The sequence below is a fragment of the Equus caballus genome, chromosome 24 (genome assembly GCF_041296265.1).
Source record: "Equus caballus isolate H_3958 breed thoroughbred chromosome 24, TB-T2T, whole genome shotgun sequence".
Lineage (NCBI taxonomy): Eukaryota > Metazoa > Chordata > Mammalia > Perissodactyla > Equidae > Equus > Equus caballus.
In genome coordinates this window covers 26,169,154-26,190,604 of record NC_091707.1, presented here as the reverse complement: position 1 = coordinate 26,190,604, position 21,451 = coordinate 26,169,154, and the positions used below count along the sequence as shown (strand labels likewise).

At 36.0% G+C, this 21,451-nt stretch overlaps 1 protein-coding gene across 50 annotated transcripts in view; it reads right to left on the bottom strand.

Annotated features, from left to right (window-relative positions):
• The window catches only part of GPHN (gephyrin), a 562,862-nt gene that overhangs the window by 215,229 nt on the left and 326,182 nt on the right, over positions 1-21,451 (bottom strand). For 30 of the 50 annotated variants that reach the window (XM_023627927.2, XM_070249606.1, XM_070249610.1 and 27 more), the window contains 3 exons: positions 17,844-17,910; positions 11,597-11,869; positions 10,180-10,287 (listed from right to left, as the gene is read on the bottom strand). In XM_023627927.2, the coding sequence (XP_023483695.1) occupies positions 10,180-10,287; positions 11,597-11,869; positions 17,844-17,910 (448 nt within the window). The remainder of the gene's footprint in view (positions 1-10,179; positions 10,288-11,596; positions 11,870-17,843; positions 17,911-21,451) is intronic. The other 20 variants (XM_023627936.2, XM_070249619.1, XM_023627930.2 and 17 more) reach the window with 1 other exon arrangement.

Here is a 21,451-nt window from a genome sequence, read left to right as displayed (position 1 = left end):
AGATAAATATAGACTGGATTTATGAAAGGATTTATGGAGGAGGCTGGACTTTAGCTAGCACAGGAGTTCTTAATCTAAGGTATCTGCCCTGCAATAGTACTCAACATTGGTGTGTGTGAGCCTCTGGAGAGGGGCAGCAACATTAATCACGTTCCCAAAGGTCACCACCTATAAAAATGTAAGAACCACTGAGCTAGGCCTTAAAAGAAGGCTAAAGGTTGAATAAGAAGGAAAAGGAAATAATTGTTCAGTTGGGCAAGGGAGAGAGGAGGTGTGAAGGGAGAACTGAATAAGTAACATCTGAAGGTTGAGTCAGATCAGTGAGGATATCAACCCCCTAATATTAAATGTTTACTTTTATCCAGATACAGTGTTAAGTGCTTTTACAACCATTTTCTTATTTGAATGTTCATAACTCACTTATGAAGTAAGAGGTGGCTTAATATCATTATTATTCCTATCTTAGAGAAGACTGGGGTTTAGAAAGGAGAAGCAATTCACCCAATGTCATAGAGCTAATAACTGACGAAACTGAAACTATCTGATGTCAAAGCTCATGTTGTTAAGTAAAGCACAAAGTATACTGTTTTCCAGATTTGGAAAAGGTCTATGTAGTTTATTTTAATACAGCTTCCTATTTATTGATAATTTTTGTGAAAAACTCATGAGAACATGTATTTGTCAGCTCAAATAATAATTACTAATTCACCACACATACATACATAACCAGTCTACAATATTCCTCAAAGGTCAATGCTAGGAAAAAACAACTAGCATCCTAGCAAGTCAACCCCTTTATTAGCAACTACAGTAGTGATATAAAAATGTCTTGGCTTTTCTAATTCAAATTTTGAGAAAATCAAACAGCCATTTATTATTAAAGGTCATCTAGCCCTCTACAAAATCCTGCTATGTGGCATCCATATGAGTAGAAACAAACAAATAATAGTATAAGCAATAAAAAAGCACACTAGGCTTGTGGACATCTTGAACAAAAATTTTATTTTCTTTTGTAAACATCCAGGCATCACTGTATTCGTCTCACATCTCAGAAAAATTGTAAAAGACTGAAGTGGACAAAAAATATTACTAGGTGTCCTGTGTAGTGGACCATTCTGGATTATCTGCACTGCTCACAGTCTTTTAGCTTTTTTACAACTCAAGTTGTAAAAACTGATAGTAAAGTAAATGGTTTCCGTCTAAAGGACTCTTTCGTACCATGGAAGTGCGATGAACTGCCTTGCAGATAATGACCAAGTGTTGCATCTATTTGTAAATTCATTTCAGCCTCCCAATGCCTAGATATTTATGTTCTTCGAATTTTCCTGTGAACCAGTGGTAACATCTTTCTGATTCCTTCATTAATTAATGAATGAAATATCATCTTTGATATGTAGCCATTTGGCATTTGTAATAAAGTTAGGATTTTACCTTTAAAAAAATTTATTCCTTAACAGTTTTAGAGATCATCCACTGAGATGTCCCATGGATTCAGCTAATAAAACCAGGTAGACTGCATTGCCAGAGGAGTGCACTTGTAAGCACTTGCTTAAGCTCACATGTATTTTTTCTTGGTAACCAGAGGTGAATCCCAAATGCCCATAGAACTTTACTTAGATGACTGTTTCTCTAGTTTTAAAGAAACTTAAAAAAAAAAAGAAAACCATCATATTGATTTATGTTTGTTTTTGTTTCTGGTTTGTGCACTGCCAGGAAATTACTGCCCTCTGGTGGCAGCAGTGCCTGGGACTTTGCTTTTATGGTCTGACCATTTGGTGATCTCTGTAAATGGATTACAGAAGTCTATTCATTGCTGGGTGACAGATGATGAGAATCATGTTTATAGTCCTTTTTATTTGTCTATTTCTCCATTTTGAGCTGAAAAAAATTAAGAATTTGGTGCCCTCTGGGAAGGAGAACAGGTCTTTGGTTTTTTGTTTTTGGTGGGGATGAGTTTTTGTGTTTCCGTGTTTACTCTGGACCTGTAGCTTAAGTTGTAGAATTGAAACTATGAGCTCTCTCTGTATTTGTGTGTCTGTAATTCAGAAAGACCTTTACCTATTGTGTTAGTGTGAAATGTTTCCCAATCTCTGGAAAGTATTAATTAAACTATATGGTCTATTAAATTAAAGGAGCTCAGTTGTAACTGGCTTAGGAGATAAAAAAATGCTTAAAGAAGTCAATTAGTTTTATAATTCTCCCAAACAAGGAAACTGAATTTCTCATACTTCAAATATGCTAGACTTAAGAAAAAACTTCTAATAGAAACTAACTCATAAATATTTTAAGAATCCATGTTCATATAATTAGGGTAAATCCTTGGCAAACAAGACTAGCTTAATAATTTTGGTTTTAAAAATTGTGTCTTTAAAAAAATTTATCAATGTTAAATATAACACAAGTATACATTTTGTTTTCCTTGGGTCATTTTCCCTAAATGTACTCAGGTTTACTGAATGAACAAGTTAACATTACATAATGCTTAGAATTATGAAAAAATATATTTAATGTTTGACTAAATTGAATCATTAGTCTGACAAATTATATTTCAACAGTATTTATGTTTTTAGCATGCCCGCTTGAAGATAATTTCCATGATCTTTAGGTAACAAGTTTTGGACAGACATTAACTTCAGTTAATTACTGGATAATCATTAGATTCCTAGATAATTTTTAAACAAGATAAAATTAGGAAACTGATTGCTAATCATAATTAAAAATCTTCTTATTGTGGTGAAATATACATAAAATTTACTATTTTAACCAGTTTTAAGTGTATAATTCAATGGCATAAGGTAAACTGACAATGTAATACAAACATCACCACTATCCATTTTCAGTACTTCTTCACCATCGGAAAGAGAAATTCTGTATCCTTCAAACAATAACTCCCCATTCCCCGCTTTCCCCAGCCCCTGGTCACCTCTATCCTATTTTCTGTCTCTATGAACTTGACTATTCTAGGTACCTCATGTAAGTGGAATTACACATTTGTCCTTTTATGTCTGGCTTATTTAACTCAGCATAATGTTTTCAAGGTTCATCTATGTTGTAGAATGTATCAAAAAACTTAATTTCTTCTTGTGGCTCAATAATATTCCATTGTATGTATATACCATATTTACGCATTTGAACATCAATGGACATTTGGGTTATTTCCACCTTTTGGCCATTGTGAATAATGCTGCTATGAACATTCGTGTACTAGTCCTTGCTTTCAATTCTGTTAGATATATATCTAGAAGTGAAATTGTTTGATCATATGTTTAACTTTTAGAGAACCACAGAAGTGTTTTTCACAGTGGCTGCACCATTTTACAATCCCTCTAGCAACACACAAGGGTTCTAATTTCTCTACATACTTTGCCAACACTCATTTTTAATATTTTTGGGAGAGGGGGAGATTCTTTGGTGTTTTTTGAAATAGCCATCCTAATGGATATAAAGTGGTATCTCATTGTGGTTTTGATTTGCAGTTCCCTAATGACTAGTGATGTTGACTATTCATGTGCATATTGCTATTTGTATACCTTCTTTGGAGAAATGTCTATTCAAATTTTTTAATTGTGCAGTTTCTTTTTTCACTATTGAGTTGCAGGCATTCTTTATATATTCTAGATATTAATCCTTTATCAGACATATGACTTGCCAATATTTTCTTCCATTCTGTGGGTTGTCTTTTCACTCTTGATAGTGTTCTTTAATGCACAAGTTTTTAATTTTGATGAATTCCAATTTATCTATTTTTTCTTTTGTTACATTGATTACTAATCATAATTTTAAGTTTATGTACTTTTGCTTATTTTTATTTGCTATATAGATGGTAGAGTTTTGTGTCATGTTTATGAACATGCTTCTTTTTGCTATTTTAACAAGTAGTCAAAGGATTGCATATTGTAGAAAATTTCATTATGTATGTTCATGATCTTTGCTGTCTATTAAAATAAACATGTCAGATAATTCTTAATTATCTTTTTTTAAATGATTTTTTTTCTTAAGATTTTTTTTTTTTTTTTGAGGAAGGTTAGCCCGGAGCTAACCACTGCCAGTCCTCCTCTTTTTTGCTGAGGACGCCTGGCCCTGAGCTAGCATCTGTGCCCATCTTCCTCTACTTTATATGTGGGATGCCTACCACAGCATGGCGTGCCATGTCAGCACCCGGGATCTGAACTGGCGAACCCCGGGCTGCCAAGAAGCAGAACGTGCGAACTTAACCGCTGCGCCACCGGGCCAGCCCCTTAATTATCTTAATTCATAGAGAAACCCCTCAGGTTTTCTGTATGAAACAGAAATGACTTACTCTCATTAGAGGTTATAATTCACATGAATCACTGAGACTATGTTGGTAACAACAGTGACACAGAAACACAATTGAGCATGTGCTTTTCTTTTTTTAAGGGAAAAAAAGTTTTGTCCTAAAGCAGCAATTCTCAAACTTTTTGGTCTATGGACCCCTTTACATATTTAAAATTTATTTAAAATTTCTACAGTTTTTGTACACATGAGTTATAACTATTAATGCTTACTGAATTAGAAATCAAAACAAAACAAAATGAAAATTTAAAATACTTAACTCATTTGAGGAAAGCAATGATTAACACATTGCATGTTAAGTAAATTATATCACCATATTATTACGAAGATAGTTTTCATCTTGTGGATCATCTAAGAAATGCAGTCCTAAAGTAAAGTATCAGAGTATTTGAAAGAACATAATGAAGAATAAAACTTGGAAAATGAAGTTTATTTCTTTTGATTTATAATACCTGAGCCTGAAGATAAGTTACAAAATTTGTTAAAATATTCAAGTTCACTTAATTTTGATGAGCCTTTTTTCCTTGGCTTACTGATCAGTCCCTTTACCTACTGTCTGTCTACGTAATTTTCCTAGACAGGAGAGATGCTGTGTCTTACCAGAATAATTTTCTGTGCTACATGTTAACTCCATTATATGCTTGAGCGTTTAAGGGAGAAAAACCAAACAACAAAAGTTCCTTACTTATGCAAAAGCTAATTCTTACCAATTGTGTTACCTTTTATGCTTTAAAAAATGTTTTACTGTCATTTTAATTAAAAATGCAATCAAAAATTATTTCTCAGGCTTCCATGATCATATCTCAAATCAAGTGTCCAAATTTCCTCTGACAACTCATAGATATGGAACTTTAAAAAAATTTCGGGGTATTTTTTTCACCTAAAACTATCTTTGAGACTTCCCAGTAGGTTCCTGGAAATCACAAAAATTTGTTTTTCCAGCACAGAAAAAGAGTGATGAAAGATATAACTAGGTTTGTTACATGCATTACAATTGCAAATTTCATGGGAATTTGTCATATCAAAAGAGAAGCCCAGCCTTCTCCCAGTTAAAATTATGTAAGTAAAATGTTATTAATATAACTATTTCAGAAATTGTATGCTTTATGTAAAGTCCCTGGAGAATTGTCAAATACCCTCTGTCCCTAATGTTTTTACTCTAAGAGGATATACTGCTCAAAACTCTTTTGAAATAGTTATATTCTATTCTCCAATAGAGAATTTACTCTATTCCATTCTGGTATTACTGGTTACAGTTAATAACTACAGCTATTATGTTTCTGTCATCTACAGACGTAATTTTTTTTTTTTTGAGGAAGATTAGCCCCGAACTAACATCTGCCGCCAATCCTCCTCTTTTTGCTGAGGAAGACTGGCCCTGAGCTAATATCCGTGCCCATCTTCCTCTACTTTATATATGGGATGCCTACCACAGCATAGCCTGCCAAGTGGTACCATGTCCGCACCTGGGATCCGAACTAGCGAACCCCGGGCTGCCGAAGCAAAACGTGTGAACTTAACCAGTGCGCCACCGGGCCAGCCCCTACAGATGGATTCTGATGCTTGCTTGAAAGTTATTCTATAAGCTATAGGCCAGAGCTTGTGTATTCAACAAAGAAGGATATTTTCACAAGCCTCATACCAGATACTTCAAGCTACCGACACTTCAAAGAATATACTCTTGGGTACAGACTTCTGAAGTGTCATTGCTTAGACAACTTTTAGACCGTAACAGCCGACTGAGTATTTTCAAAATCCTTTTTAGTGCAGAAGCTGAAAGCGTCATGAAAGTAGACTGCTAAGCTAAGATCCAGTGAAATGAGAATTAATTACATAGGACTGAAGAAGAATTTTTTTCCTGGCTGCTTGTTTGGAATATCATTGATGTTTCAAATGTTCTATTTTCTGGATGTGTGAGGAAGCTCTTTTTCTTTCTTCTTAAGCTATGTATAACCCACAGAATTTAGTAGATCCTGATTTCTTAAAACTAAAATGAAATGTTTAAAAATGGTATTTGATTCTCACTGATACTCTCAGAATTCAGAACCTCTTACTAAGTTTTGTAACTTTTCTTGACATGATAGTGATTTCCACAGATTTAATAAAAATGTCTCCTTTTTTAACAGGATATAATTGGACAAACTGATGCTGAAACCAAGGACTTACATGGACTGTCATATTTGAGAATGGTGCTCATTTAATCAGATATGACTGCCACTTTGGAAGAACAAAGATTGGCTGTACTCAAGAGGCCAGTGCCTACAAAGCCATGCCAAGAAAAATGACCTGGTACTTGGAGTAGAGGGTTTCAGCCTTACATGTGGTAAGGAAGGTCACTAATATATGATAATGGATTTTACTGACCTGGAAAGAGAGGAACTTACTCAAATGACAAGTACTAGCAGGTGAAATCTGGTGAAGAGAGTTCCTTGGGCTTGGTTTCCTAACCTCAGGATGGCAAAAATAGAGATTTTTAAAGTAGGATCTGAGATTTCCAATGAAAAATTCCAGAGAGAAGTTAATTTTGTGGCTTCAGTATTTGCAAAACAAACTCAAGGAGGCTATATGGTTAATTAAGATCTTGCTGTACCTATATAAATAATCAAGCCAAAACTAATGAGACCAGCAATTTTTTTGTTTAAAAATAATCTTTGAAATTATGATCATAATGGGGAGGAGGGAGTTGTCAGGAAAATGGGCAAGAAAGATTATTAAATGTCCAGATTTGTATACCCTTTGGGATTATCTTCACTTGTCTTTGTCCTGAGAAGAAACAATTGAGTATTGCTCCATGTATATTAACCAAGTTTTGCATCTATTTATAAATTCATCTCAGCCTTTGTGGCTGTTGATATATGTGTACGTCCTTTGAATTTTTCTTTAAACTGGTTGCAACAGGTTACTGTTTTCTTATTAATTAATTAGTTAAATAAAATCTTTATATATATTTCCTCATTCATATTCCTCTGTTTCCAGTAGGAAACAGGGAATCTGTGTTCCCAGTGGTTCAAATAAAATCTAAGAGATGAGACCCACTTGCTCTGACTGGCCTGAACTACATGTTCCTTTAACTAAAAACTGTGACTATGTGAAATGGATATGCTGATTACATTAAGCCAACCTACCCTGGAGGTTTAGTCATTCCCACTCAAACTGTATTACTGAGAAATGTGGTATAGTGTTAGGAAGAGGGAATGGAAAATGGCTGCTGGAGAGGCAACTAACAAATATCCAATACAAGAGGCTTTCCTCAAGCCTCTTTATTTCCTGTAAAAACAAGTTGACCAGTTTGGCAATAACGAGTAATCAGATCACCGGTAACTAACTATTGGAAGAGTCAGTACATTGATCAGGTTTTACTTTCTTGATTATAAGAAGTAGATAATTGAGTTAGGAAAGTAAAGAAGTAATAAAAAGAACTCCCTAGTTAGATTGTGAACTCTATATGGGCTAGAACAATCTATTTATAATTGTATTCTGGGAACCAAGCACAGTGTTTGGCACCTACAAAGAATTCTTTAAATATTAAACTCTAAATTTACAAAGTTTATAATTTTAACCCACATATATTATTTGCTACAAATAATAACCTCTTATGACATGCAGGGCAATTATTATAATTTCTATCGTGGATATGAGAAATTGAATCTTAAATCTCGAGTAATTTGCTCCAAATATTAAGTGGTAAAGCCAGGTCTTCTAGTCAGGTCTTCTGATTTTAAGCTGCATATTTTTTTACATTATTCCACATTGCTTCACATGCCTCAGAATGTGACTAGCTGATGGAAATTGTGATTTTTCTCTTCAACAGTTAATCAGATTCTCCTTTTCAAAAGTTAATTTTTAAATTTTACTTCAATAAAGCTTGTAAAAATGAGCCAAATAGTTTGTAGAGACATTTGAAATTACTGTTCTCATATAGAGATCTGAAACACTGACCACAAACCAGGGCACTCAGAGCCAATGAGGTTCATTAATGAATTAGTGCCAGATAAGCATTCACAGAGTTAACACAGCTTCTTTAGGAGCACCAAGAACATTAAAGGCTTTCCATTTCATTATTTTCTGTTACGTATTTCTTCTTTTTCATTCTTTTCTATGGATGCTAGGTCCGAAGAACAAGAACATTATACTCTTTGATGTATAGTTCTGATTATCATTTGTCAAAGGAAGCATAAAAATCTACTTACAAAACTGCATATCTGTCAAAAAGACCATAACTGCTACTTACAAAGGATTAGTAAATATCAGCTAATAAGTAAGAAGTTTCTGGGTAATGCCATATGAGGACATCCAGTTACAACACTTAAATAGCCATTCTCAACTAGTTCCTCCAGAGAATTAAGCCGTAATAATTTAAGGAATCCTTTGTATGTAATAATTAATTTCTGTCCTATGCATCTAGAATGGTATTAGTTATGTGCAATCTTTGGAAGAACTGAACAAAAATAGGAGTCACTCAAATCATTTTCAGTGTAATAATATGAAACTGAGAATATGGTAACTTAAAAGCTTGGTTATGAATACAAAACTTGCAAATACTATAGTTTGAAAACCAAGATGATTATTGTAGTTGCTGTGTTGCTTTATAAGATGAGAATACAAAAGACAGTCCTGCTTCAAGTTTGGTACTTTTTGGAATGTTTCAAATTTATAACAAAGCCATATCTGGAGCATTCACATATGAGATGTCAACTGAAATTCATAAATAATTTTACTAATCAATGTTTAAATTTTCTACTTGGCCTTTCACTAACTCAAGCTTACTGCCAAACAGGCATGGCTTGTTGATATAAGGGTTAAAGTCCTCATTTGGTAGCATATCTTCCAAGTGTATACCTTTGGTAGTGTATCTTCCAAGAGATTATTAATGTTAGTTTTCTCCTCCATCCCCTCTGAAATTCTGGGTGTTTTTCCTAAGTATTTAAAGCCAAATTTCACTTTATTATTTGTTTCTTTTTTTCCTCTCATTTTATATCCATATTAGGGATTGAGATAGATCTTTTTGCAGCCTTGGTCTAAATTATCACTGCTTAGTCACTTATGCTTAGCAGTTTAATCTTTTCTAGCCTGGCACTTTTTACAAACTATCATTCAGCCACTGACTGAAAGAAGTGATACAATCTGAAGATTAGGAATCTCAGAATTTGTACCAAGACTCAATTCTCTAAATGGTTGTATAAGAACATAGTGAAGGAAAAGAAAATAAGATGCAAAATCATGAGGAAAAAAAGCAAGGTTAACACAAAGTACAGTCAAGAGTTGCTTAACGATGGGGATAAGTTCTGAGAAATGCATTAAGTGATTTTCTTGTGCAAACAACATCACAAAGTGTACTTACATAAACCTAGATGGTATAGCCTATTATATACCTAGGCTATATGGTGCTAATCTTATGAGACCACTGTCATTTACGTGGTCCATTGTTGATCGTCCATGTCAAAACGTCATGATGTGGCGCATGACTGTAAATATTAGCTTGGCCAATCTATTTATATTTTAAGACAAAGTGATCCTCTTAAGGGATTATCTTAATTAAGCCAGGTAATGTTTTTAAAGGCATGTATCGAAATTGCTAAAGAAAAAAATTAACTTCTGAGCAATGAATTTCTTGGAAGTCATGTGATGAGAGCTCATTGCCACATATTACAGAATCTTAATAATTTTAGAGTACTTTAGGTAGAGGAGAAACTCTAGTAAATTACATTCCTTGATGAAATATACTCAGTGGCACTTAAACTTTCATACAGCTGAAGATCCTTCAGAATAAAACACATCTTCCATAATATGTTATAGCCTACCTCCAAGGATAGGAGATAGGCTTAATGCTTGCAAAATCATTAATGCAAAAGCCTCTTGTCTTACCCGTTCATCTGCACTGCCTGTTGCATGATGGGGATAATTGATGAGACCAGGGATGGGCTGCTCACCGTGTGCCATGATAACAGCAGGACTGGTGTAGAATGGATGCTTCTAATGCACAACACATAACAACTATGAATATAGTGACAGGAAAACATGAAACTATACAAGCAAAATGACTGGAAAGGAAAAAGGGTAAAAACAAATGGAACAATGAAATGTCAAAATTTTTCAAATGTAGAATGACAAAATCAGTTTAGATTTCAAATTCTAGAAGCTTTTTTCTTAAGACTGAAATTGATGGTAATTTTTATTAAGAGTAAAAGAGAAAGAAGATAAAATGGTTTTAAAATGTACTTATTTCACCAATCAGTTCTATAAAAATGAAACAAAACAAAACAAAACAAACCTCACACACAAGTTAAATAGTTGCTAGGCTTAAGTAAGGACTTATCATTGAATGGATCTTGAGACAGGATCACCTGGTCTTCAGTGAAAGAACCATCTACTGGTTGTCTGAATGGACACTTGAAAGGATCTCTATGATCCTTTCTAATCTGTATGTTGTCAAAAAATCCTCTCATGCTATGCTCATGGCCAAAATATCTGGATGATCCATGAAAGTTTAGGAATTACTTCATATAGTGATTTGATTTTCAGTCTTTATACTCTCAATCAATGAATAATCATTATTCCAAGAAGTGCTATGTTACTTTCTAAAGATTTTAAAGCATACTGTATGGATAATAATGTAAATCATGTTCTGTGCCTTTAAGATGACTAAATTTACTCAAGTACCTCATGGTACTCTATTTATTCTCAGAAGTATCCAAAGAGAATTTGTAATACTTTGGTACTGTCCTAATAATATTTATTACTTTATTAAATTAAAAATGCAAATATATCCGTTTCCTCTCTATACCACTAGGGTAATTTGTGCCAAGTAATATTTAAATAAGTGCTTAGTTAATTGCTGAAAAGCCTTGTCTTTTAAAAAAATCTATTAATCTTTCTCAACTAGCTTTTTGAATCGTCTAAGGTCTCTTACCTTCAGTTTGGTGCTCTTTTAAAAATCTGTGAATTTTTGATGTTTTGAATATATAGATATAGTATATTTAATATGTCCACAAAAATGACATCTCCAAAGAGTTCCTAAATGTCATATTGTTTATCATTGCAGCTATTACTTCAATAGGTAACAGGAGTATCTTTAATGCCTCAGAACTCAGAACAAACATCAATGCCTTCAAGGACACTACATTATGGAGGGAACATAGCTGTGGAGTGTCATGAATATCACAGTTCTTTTTTAAGGATGCCCTGAAGAGGTATTATGGAAGCATGGAATGGAAAGAGGGATGAAGTCAGTACATTTACCTGCGGGTCCTTTAGATCTTTGGGCCTCTCTCAGCTGGCTTACCTTGGCAGCAATGGCTGCTGCAGTTATATGTGATGAAGAACTGTCTTCTGTTGAAGCAACACCACTGTCTTTCTTCTCTTCTTCTTCTTCTTCACATTGAACCCCTTTGTCTTCTGTCTGTTTATGAGGGCTAGTTGTGGGAGGAGGGGAAAGTGGAGGTGGTGGGGAAGGTAAATCTTCAAGTTCATCATGCACTTCCTTTACTTTTACAATGGCATCACGTAAAAGGTCAATGGCGTGAGGTAGAGCTGGCAGTATGAACTGAAAGCATTCCTGTATGCAAGAGGAAGAAAAAACATGAAGATGAAGCACTTTCATAGGTATACAAAATGGGAGAAATCAAATTTATTTGTGACTTTGGATCTGTATTTCTCTCCATCATCTTAAGGAATATTTAAAGCATTGCCTTTGCAATGTGAAATATGAAGTAAGCATGGCATATATTACAGTATTCTCCATAAGCTGAAGAACTACAGTACTCTATAAGCACACAATACATTTTTTAAGTTAAATGTCCTCACAACTTTGGGGTTTAAAAGATACATTATGTGAAAGGCAAGAATAGTTTTCACCTTTCTAGTAGAGCAGAGCACTAACTGAGGACTGAACTATTTTATTCCCAGTGCTAAAGTTCTGACTATCATCATAAAGTATAGCGAGACAACATTGTACAACATGTAAAAATACATACAAATTTGTACAGAGCATTGCATAAAAGTCAATTCAGTTTCCTGCTCAGGTGCCCACTATTACCTATAATGTATCACCAAAAGAAATAGCTGAGAACTTTAAAATCGGAACATAGGGATAGATATGTTTGGGAAATAAGTTTGGGCAGAGGTCTTTCTTTTATAGTTAAGGTAACTTACCTTAAAATCTAAGATGTAAAGAAATATCTTAAAATTTACGGAGGGCTACTGGAATACCTGGAAGGGTACCTCATCTTTTGACCTCTCCTTGTTTGACTCAATCACTTTATTGATAAAGATTATATAGGAAAGAATTTAACCTTGACCAAAGAGAGGTCTGGCCTTTATTCTCAGCTTTTGGGAGGTGATCTCTAGTTCCTTGGAATGTCATGACTGACAGGAACATCTTTGTTGCCTGGGGGGCTTTGGTCACTGGATAGTCTAACAGTGTGGTTTATTATGAGAGCTTTGCGAAACATGGTATCAGTTTTGCCTCTGGAAGGAAATGGAGACTAAAGCCATCAGTCTCCCCTCTGGAAAGGGCTAGACTAAAGGTCAACCATGCAGGCAATATGTGATTGAGTACCAGTAAAACTTCTGGACACCAAAGGCAAAGGTGAGAATGCCTACTTAGCAATACTCTGTGGGTACTGTCTCACATTACGATTAAGAGTAGGTAATGCTGTCCCTGACTCCATGGGAGAGGATGACCAGAAATTCCTCATTTAGTCCATCTCTTAGACTCTGCCCTATGCACATTTTCCCTTGGCTGATTTCAATCTGGAGTTTTTTCTTGTAATTAATATAGCATAACTGTGAATATAACAGCTTTCAGTGAATTCTGTGAGTCCTTCTAGTGAATTATTAAACTGAGGGTGGTTTTAGAAATCCCCTGAATTGAAACTGGTGTGAGAAGTGAGGGCAGTCTTGTGGAGTGCTCCAAGTTTGCAGTTGGTTAACTTTTGCAGCCAAAACTCCTCACAGTTGGTGTTAGAAGTGGGGTTTGCTAGAAACATCCTGACTCATTGAAACATGTGATCTGGGAAAAGAAAGGAACAGAGGGTAGGGGATGAAAAATCTTTAGAGCCTGGATGAACACAGGGTCACCCCAAGTACGGAATTGCAGCTGTGCTGCAATTAGCTATTGGAAATAAAAATTAGCAATGGAATTTCTAAATGAAAGATCCAGTTCCTAAGGAGCTGTGTCAGTGGATGCATAAAGAAATGCAAAATAACAAGAAACTAGGTAAATACACAATCTCTTGGTTATTTTCATCTGTACCAGCTAAAACGAAAGTAAGGGATAATATTGGGGGCGATCCTGAGGCTGGGCCAAACTTGGATTCTGGCTGGCTAGCCTCAGAGCTGCTTCTAAAGGAAAAAGTTAAGTCGAAGCAATAAATAGTCAATAAAGTTAGACTGATTAATAAGAGAATGGGGAAAGAGAAACTAGAGATTCAAGGGACTTGTCTTACCAGGGTGGAAATATTTAAATGGTTATTAAGAAATGAACGAATAAAGTGAATACTGATGGGGGCAAACAAAGGGCTTAATGTAGCACTTTTGTGGGTTGAATGGACAAATGGGAGCCCCTGCTGGTCTCCCAACACTGAAAGGTCCTAAACAAATCTCTATTTACCCTATTTTGGAGGAACTTAAAAAGCTAGAAGGCAAAGATGACTATAAGAAACCTCACCTTGAATCACCTTAAGTGATAGTCCCATAATCTAATCAAGATAAGGCCAGACAAAAGGATCTGGATCCCTTGGCTCAAACCCAGGCCTAGAAATCCAAGGCCATGTTGCACATGAATGGGTAAAATGGTCAGGGGATGGAGAAGAGAATTTTCTGGGACTCTTTAACATGGGAGCCCCATGTGCTGTTATTCTAAAACCACTGAAGTCCTAATGGGGTTACAGTTAGATTGGGAGGATATAGGAATGCAACAGTTGATGGGATTAAGGTGAAAGTTTGGATGAAAATTAGAACGTTTGGACAGTGAACTTTATGTTAAGTAGTGAGTCTCCTTTACCTGAATGTATTATGGGATGGATATTGTATTTGATGACTGGAGAATTCTTCTCCTACCTAGTATTGTAAAACAGAAGGCATGTAAATTCACTCCTCCGTCAATGTAGATTGGACATACTAAATGGGAACCAATAAGATTGCCTGAACCTACACAGGTCACTAATTTGCTGTACAATGGTCCTGTGTGAAGTGCAGACCGGGCTTTTGGCAAAAAGCTGTGAGTGCCACCTAGCAATAACTGCTAGGATTTTGGACCAGAAAGGTTCCATTTGAGAGATAATTACTAGCTTGCTAGTGGACTTTAATTGAGCGTCCTTCTGACTGAAGTAGATAAAATAATCTTGAAACCTGAAATACCCATAATGTCTTGGGTAATGTCTGAGAAACACTCTAGTGAGGAAGGCTATGCCCAGGAGACTTCCATAATAAAATGGAAATGGTGTATATAAGATCATGCTACCAGTAGAATGCAAGGAGGTACTCACGAGCAGGTAGCCTCTTTTCACCTAGGGCCGACTTCGGAACCACCTGAGGAGCTGCTGGATCCTATGGCCACTTGGGCCACCTGGGCGGTGCCCTATAAACAGCTTTCTAGTGATCAACAAAGAGCTGCTTGGTTTATGGATGGCAATTCCAAGATGAAGGGACAACATCCTGTTTGGAAGGCCGCCACTCTGATTGAAGAAGGTAAAAACAAATCAGCTCAATAGGCTGAACTACATGATGTTTGCCCCTATGTTTAGGTTTTTACCAAGTCATGGGAAGTGCCCAATGGCCTGGCCATATAGTCAGGCAGAAGGGCAAGAGAAAACTGGTCTATTAAAGGGAGGCCGGTATAGGGTATGGCCCTTTGGAAATCACTCTGGGAATGTAAGGAGGATATTAAAGTAGGATACGATAATGCCCATCAGAAGAACCCCCTTCCAGAATTGGAAGTTGATTGGAACTGGTGAGCAGATAGCACGGTATGCTTGTTTGACATGGCCACCTGAGCCCATGAGATGAGTGGACACTGGGAGGCTGTGGCAATGCAGAGATGGGCTGAATCTAAATATATTCCCCTTGCACCCTCTGAGGCACAAAATGCCAACAAGAACTGCTCTGTCTGCTAACAAGAGAGACAGAGAATGCAGAGGGCTGTGCAGCAGATTCCACAGGGGAAGGTCCTGCACATGGCTGGCAGTTAGACTGCTGCCAGTAGCCCCTGGAGGCTACAAATAGGTCCTAACAAAAATAGACACTCTGGACTGGGCTTTGCTTACCCAGTGGTAGGTGCAAAAGCTCAGCATACTGTAAAAGGACTAGAACAGAAGAAATTGTATCAATGACCATGGAGTCACATTTCTTTAGATCAAGGAACGCACTTTCATCTTCAGAGCAATATGATAGAAAATTGGAATGGGCAATTGAAACGTGTTGTCTAAAATGCAAGGAGATAAAGGCATGAAGGGCTGGCTGACATGCCTTCATTAGTATGTGATCACACTCAACATGAAGGAGGCCAAGGGAGAGTCCCCACTAGATAGCTTCCTTTACTTTTCTGGGGAAGAGAGGGTTGAGAGAGGATGCTGGAATGACTGTACTTTTTTCTTTAGGACTTTAATTTTTCTTTTTGCCCCATGTCACCTCAACTGTCTTTTCTACTACTGACACAGTGGTCCTAGGACCTGGGCTGCAACTAGGTGCCAGAAGCAGGGATGATTCCTCAGCAGAAAGTGTAACTATACCTTTAAACCTTTATGTCAGAATTCCTAAGGGCCTGATGGGGTAGATTGTGTCTTACTCCATCTGGCCAAATTGGGGTTAATCGTGAATGCAGTTATATTGCCTGGTGTTTGAGACCGTCCATTAGTTCTGTTCTTATGTAACCTTACCATATATTAACGGAGATGGACTGAGCGGGAGGCACTTGCTAAAGCAGTAATACTGCTGGCAATCTGTACCAGCACAATGGCCAAACCAAGTGCCTCGTTCAAAGATTATCAAAGGAAAAGTTCTATATAAATGGAGAGAAGGAGGAATGGTAGCTGAAGGTAAAGGAATGAATAAATGGGTTAGGCAACAAGGGAAATCCAATATTATATTGGTGTCTCAAAAGAGGCTTAGACCAAGAGATGATATTGTTTCTTAGCTCAGTTGTAACAGATGATGGAAAAGGTAAAGCCATATGTTGCTGAGATGACTACCGCTTTTGGAATCTGACAAGCTGTAAACCTAAGTAGCATTGCTCTGGGGGAGATTTTGGTCAAACGATATGATGATGGTCTAGGCTAACTACTAACGTCTGTGCAGGACTCCGGTAATATACCACTATCTTCTGAGTCTCATTTGTCAGGTTATAGCTACCACTGTACTGGGATATATTATAATACTGGCATTGTCAGTAAGATTATAATACAGATATTGATGGTCATATCTATTGGGAAATTGAGTTAAAGCCTCCTCAAAATGTAATACCAATGGAAAATGACTGGTCTGAGCAAGAGAACTAATTTCTATGGTAAATAGTTCTGTGCAAATGTATCATAAGGTACAAATAGAAGTACATCAAGGTGGAAAATTATTAAATTAGCACAAAAATATGAAAATGTGTATAAAGGCTTTAGAGGATGGACTGGTTGTTTCCCTAAATATATCCCTATCCCACACTGGCTCCTTCAAATCTTAGACATATTCACACTGATACTGTTGTATCTGTAACATAAATGTATATAAATGTAATATAAATGTATACATATGCATGCATCTGTATATATATAAACATATCTGTAATATAAATATAGCAAATATAGATGCCTGGTCAAATACGATTGTTTTGCTGTAAGAGACCTTGGTCAAAGGCTAGAGGATACCTTGTGTAATGAAGAATTAACCTTATCCAAAAAGAGTCTTGCCTTTGCCCTCAGTTACTGGGAAGTAATATGAGTGTCTTTGTTTGCCTGGAGGACTTTGGCCACCAGACAGTCTAATAGCGTAATTTATGATGGAGTCTTTGGTCAATGTGGAATCAATTTTGCCTCTGGAAAGTGTTAGTAAAGGTATCAGCCCAACCTCTGGGAAGGGCTAGAGACTAAAAGTCAGCCACATGGGCAGTATGTGATGACCCCCAATAAAAACTCTGGACATCAAAGGCTTGCAGCTTCCCTGTTTGGCAATATTCCTTGTGTTGTTACACATTGATGCCAGGAGAGTAATGTGTCCATGATTCCACAGGGAAAGGATATCGGAAGCTCCACAATTAGTACCTCTCCTCTACTCTGTCTTATGTGCTTCTTACCTTGGTTGATTTTAATCTGTATCCTTTCCCTTTAATAAGCCATAATCATGAGTATAACATCTTTCAGTGAATTTGGTGACTCTTTCTAGTGAATTATTGAAACTGAGGGTAGTTTGGGGAATGTACTAAATTGAAATTGGTGTCAGAAGTGAGGGCAATCTTGTAGAGTGCTCTAAATTTTTGGTTGGCTAACTCTCACAGTTGGCCAAAACTCTTTACACTGAACCATATAAATGTCAAGGTTGCTTACCTGAGATCCTTTCTTGCTACCTGGCAGGTTAATTATGAGAGTTTTCCCTCTGATTCCACATACAGGCCTGAAAGGAAAGAGAAACTGGATGAATACTAAATTGCAAAGAATGGTTGGTTTAAATACATTCAACAGCAAAGATCAACCATTGTACAGTGAACAAATGTTTTAGGAATAAAATTGTTACAGCTAGAGATTCACCAATTGCTATCCAAACTGGGCACTCTGGTGAGGTTTTTACAATAATGGTTAGTGTGATGGACTGGAAAAATGCACTGAATATGGGATCAGAATAAATTAACCATTTGAAAGAAATAATGGCCAAATTATCTTCTTTCTCTAACTTCAGCTTCTTCATATCTCATACAAAGATTTCAATGAGAGAGTGTATTAAAAAATGCCTGGTATAGTAATATTTACGTTCAGAAGTCTAACACATAAGGCACCCAAGAGTTGAGCTGAGACTTACATTTACACTCCTGCATCTCAGGAAGTCTCTAAGTTTTAAAGTAAAATAAGGTCTCTCACAAATGAATGGCAGCGGGGAAGTTTGGAGAGCTCAGTTGCTAACAGATCCACTGATAAACACAGGCAATTTAAAGTAGAAAGGTCTTTCAGAGATCGTTGTAAATTTCCGGGCCACTTTTAAACTAAGTGCTGCAATAAGAAACATAAAGAGTGGAAAAGCACCGAAGACTAAAGTCAAGAGTTGAAGGCCTGGATTTCTTTTTTTTCTTTTTTTTTAAAGTATGTATTATGTACATACGTATGTATGTATGTATGCATGCATTTATTTATTTATTTTTGAGGAAGATTAGCCCTGAGGTAACATCTGCGGCCAATCCTCCTCTTTTTGCTGAGGAAGACTGAGCCTGAGCTAACATCTATGCCCATTTTCCTCCACTTTATATACGGGATGCCTACCACAGCATGGCTTGCCAATCAGTGCCGTGTTTGCACCCGGGATCCGAACCGGCGAACCCTGGGCCGTGGAAGCGGAATGTGCACACTTAACCGCTGCGCCACCAGGCTGGCCCTCTCAAGACCTGGATTTCATATGAGAGTTGTAATCATGTTTTGCCACTAATTGGCTGTGTTACTTTGACCTGGCAACATCTCATTTTCATAATTTGAAAACAAAGGGATTAGAATAGTCTATTTCTAAAGTTTTACAACTAAGATTGTAAAAGTCACGTAGGAAATGTTTTTTCCAAAACTTCTTCCTATGGTTGAGTTTATTCTTTAGCTGCTCTCACTCTCTGAAACAACCTAAAATTGTCTTATACTTTATTGTTTTTTTTTCTTGTTCTATTCACAAGAATTGATAGCTATTTATTTAAAACTTTCCGTATCTTTTCTTTTTAATTGAGATATAATTGACAAATAACATCATATTAGTTTTAGGTGTAGAACATAATGATTTCATATATGTATATACTGCAAAATGGTTACACAAGTTAACATCCATCACTAAAAATAGTTACAAATTTTTTTTCTTTTGATGAGAACTCTTACGATCTACTCTCAGAAACTTTCAAATATACAATACAGTTTTATTAATGGTAGTCACCACACTGTACATTACATCCCTAGAATTTATTTATCTTTTAAGTGGAAGTTTGTACCTTTTGACCACCTTCACCCATTTCGCCCACTTCCCAACTCCTGTCTCTGGCAATGATCACTCTATTCTCTGTATTTACGAATTTGGTTATTTTCAGATTCCACATGTAAGTGAGATCATACAGTATTTGTCTTTCTCTGACTTACTTCACTTAGCAAAATGCAAAGTGCATCCATATTGTTGTGAGTGGCAGGACTTCCTTCTGCTTTATGCTAATACTCCTTTATATATGTATACACACATACACCCCCTCCCCCCACATTTTCTTTATCAGTTCACCCACTGATGGACAATTAGGTTGTTTCCATGTCTTGGCTATTGTAAATAATGCTGTAATGAACATGAGGGTGCAAATATCTTTTTGAGACAGTGATTTCATTTCCTTTGCATAAATACCCAGAAATAAAATTGCTGGATCATGAGGGTAGTTCTATTTTTAATTTTGTGAAGAACCGCCATACTGTTTCCCATAGTGGCTGAACAATTTACATTCCCACCAACAGTGCACAAGGGTTTCCTTTTGTCCACATCTTCTTGTTATCTCGTCTTTTTGATAATAGCCATTCTAACAGGTGTGAGGTGATTTCACTATGGTTTTGATTTGAATGCCCATTTTTAAATCAGATTATTTTCTTTTTTCTTATTGAGTTGTATGAGTTCTTATATTTTGAATATCAACTCCTTATCAGATCTATATTTATGAATATTTTCTCCCATTCTGTGGATTGCCTTTTCATTGTTGACAATTTCCTTTGCTGTACAGAAGCTTTTTAGTTTGATGTAGTCCCACTTGTTGATTTTTGCTTTTGTTGACTCTGCTCTTGGAGTCAATGAATCCAGAAAGATATTGCCAAGAACCATGTCTAGAAGCTTACCCTCTATGTTTTCTTCTAGGATTTTTATGGTTTCAGGTGTTACTTTCAAGTCTTTAATCCATATTGAGTTGACTTTTATGTATGGTTTAATAGTATCCTATTTAATAGTATACTATTTCATTCTTTTGCATGTGGCTGTCCATTTTTCCCAATACCACTTATTGAAGAGACTATCCTTTTCCTGTTGTATATTCTTGGCTTCTTTCTCATAAATTAATTGACCATATATGTGTGGGTTTATTTATGGACTCCCTATTTTGTTCCTCTGATCTGTGTGTCTCTTTTTATGCCAATACCATACTGTTTTGATTATTATAGCTTTGTAATATAGTTTTAAACCAGGAAGTGTGATGCCTCCAGCTTTGTTTTTTTTTCTCAAAGATGTTTTGACTATTTGGGGTCTTCTGTGCTTCCATTAGGAAAGGTTATTCTATTTCTGTGAAAAATGCCATTGGAATTTTGATAGGGATTGCACTGAATATGCAGATTGCTTTGAGCAACAAGGACTTTTTAACAATATTAATTCCTCCAATCTCTGAGCATGGAACATCTTTCCATTTATTTGTGTCTTCTTCAGTTTCTTTCATTAATGTCTTATAGTTTTCAGTGTACAGGCCTTTCACTTCCTCAGTTAAATTTATTCCTCAGTATTTTATTATTTTTGATGCAATTGTAAATGGGATTGTTTTGTTAATCTCTCTTTCTGATGGGTTCACTATTAGTGTATAGAAATGCAACTGATTTTTATATGTTGATTTTGTATCCTGCAACTTTACTGAACTTGTTTACTGGTTCTAACATTTTTTGGTGGAGTCTTTAGGGTTTACTATATATAATATCATGTCGTGCAAATAGAGACAGTTTTACTTCTTCCTTTCTGATTTGGGTGGCTTTTATTTCTTTTCCTTGATTAATTTCTCTGGCTAGAACTTTCAGTGCTATGTTGAATAAAAGTGGGTACAGTGAGCCTTCTTGTCTTATTCCTGATCTTAGAGTAAAAAGACTTTTAGTTTTTCACCACTGAGAATGATGTTAGCTGTGTTGTCATATATGACCTTTATTATGTTAAGGTATGTTTCCTCTATACCCACTTTGTTGAGAATTTTCAT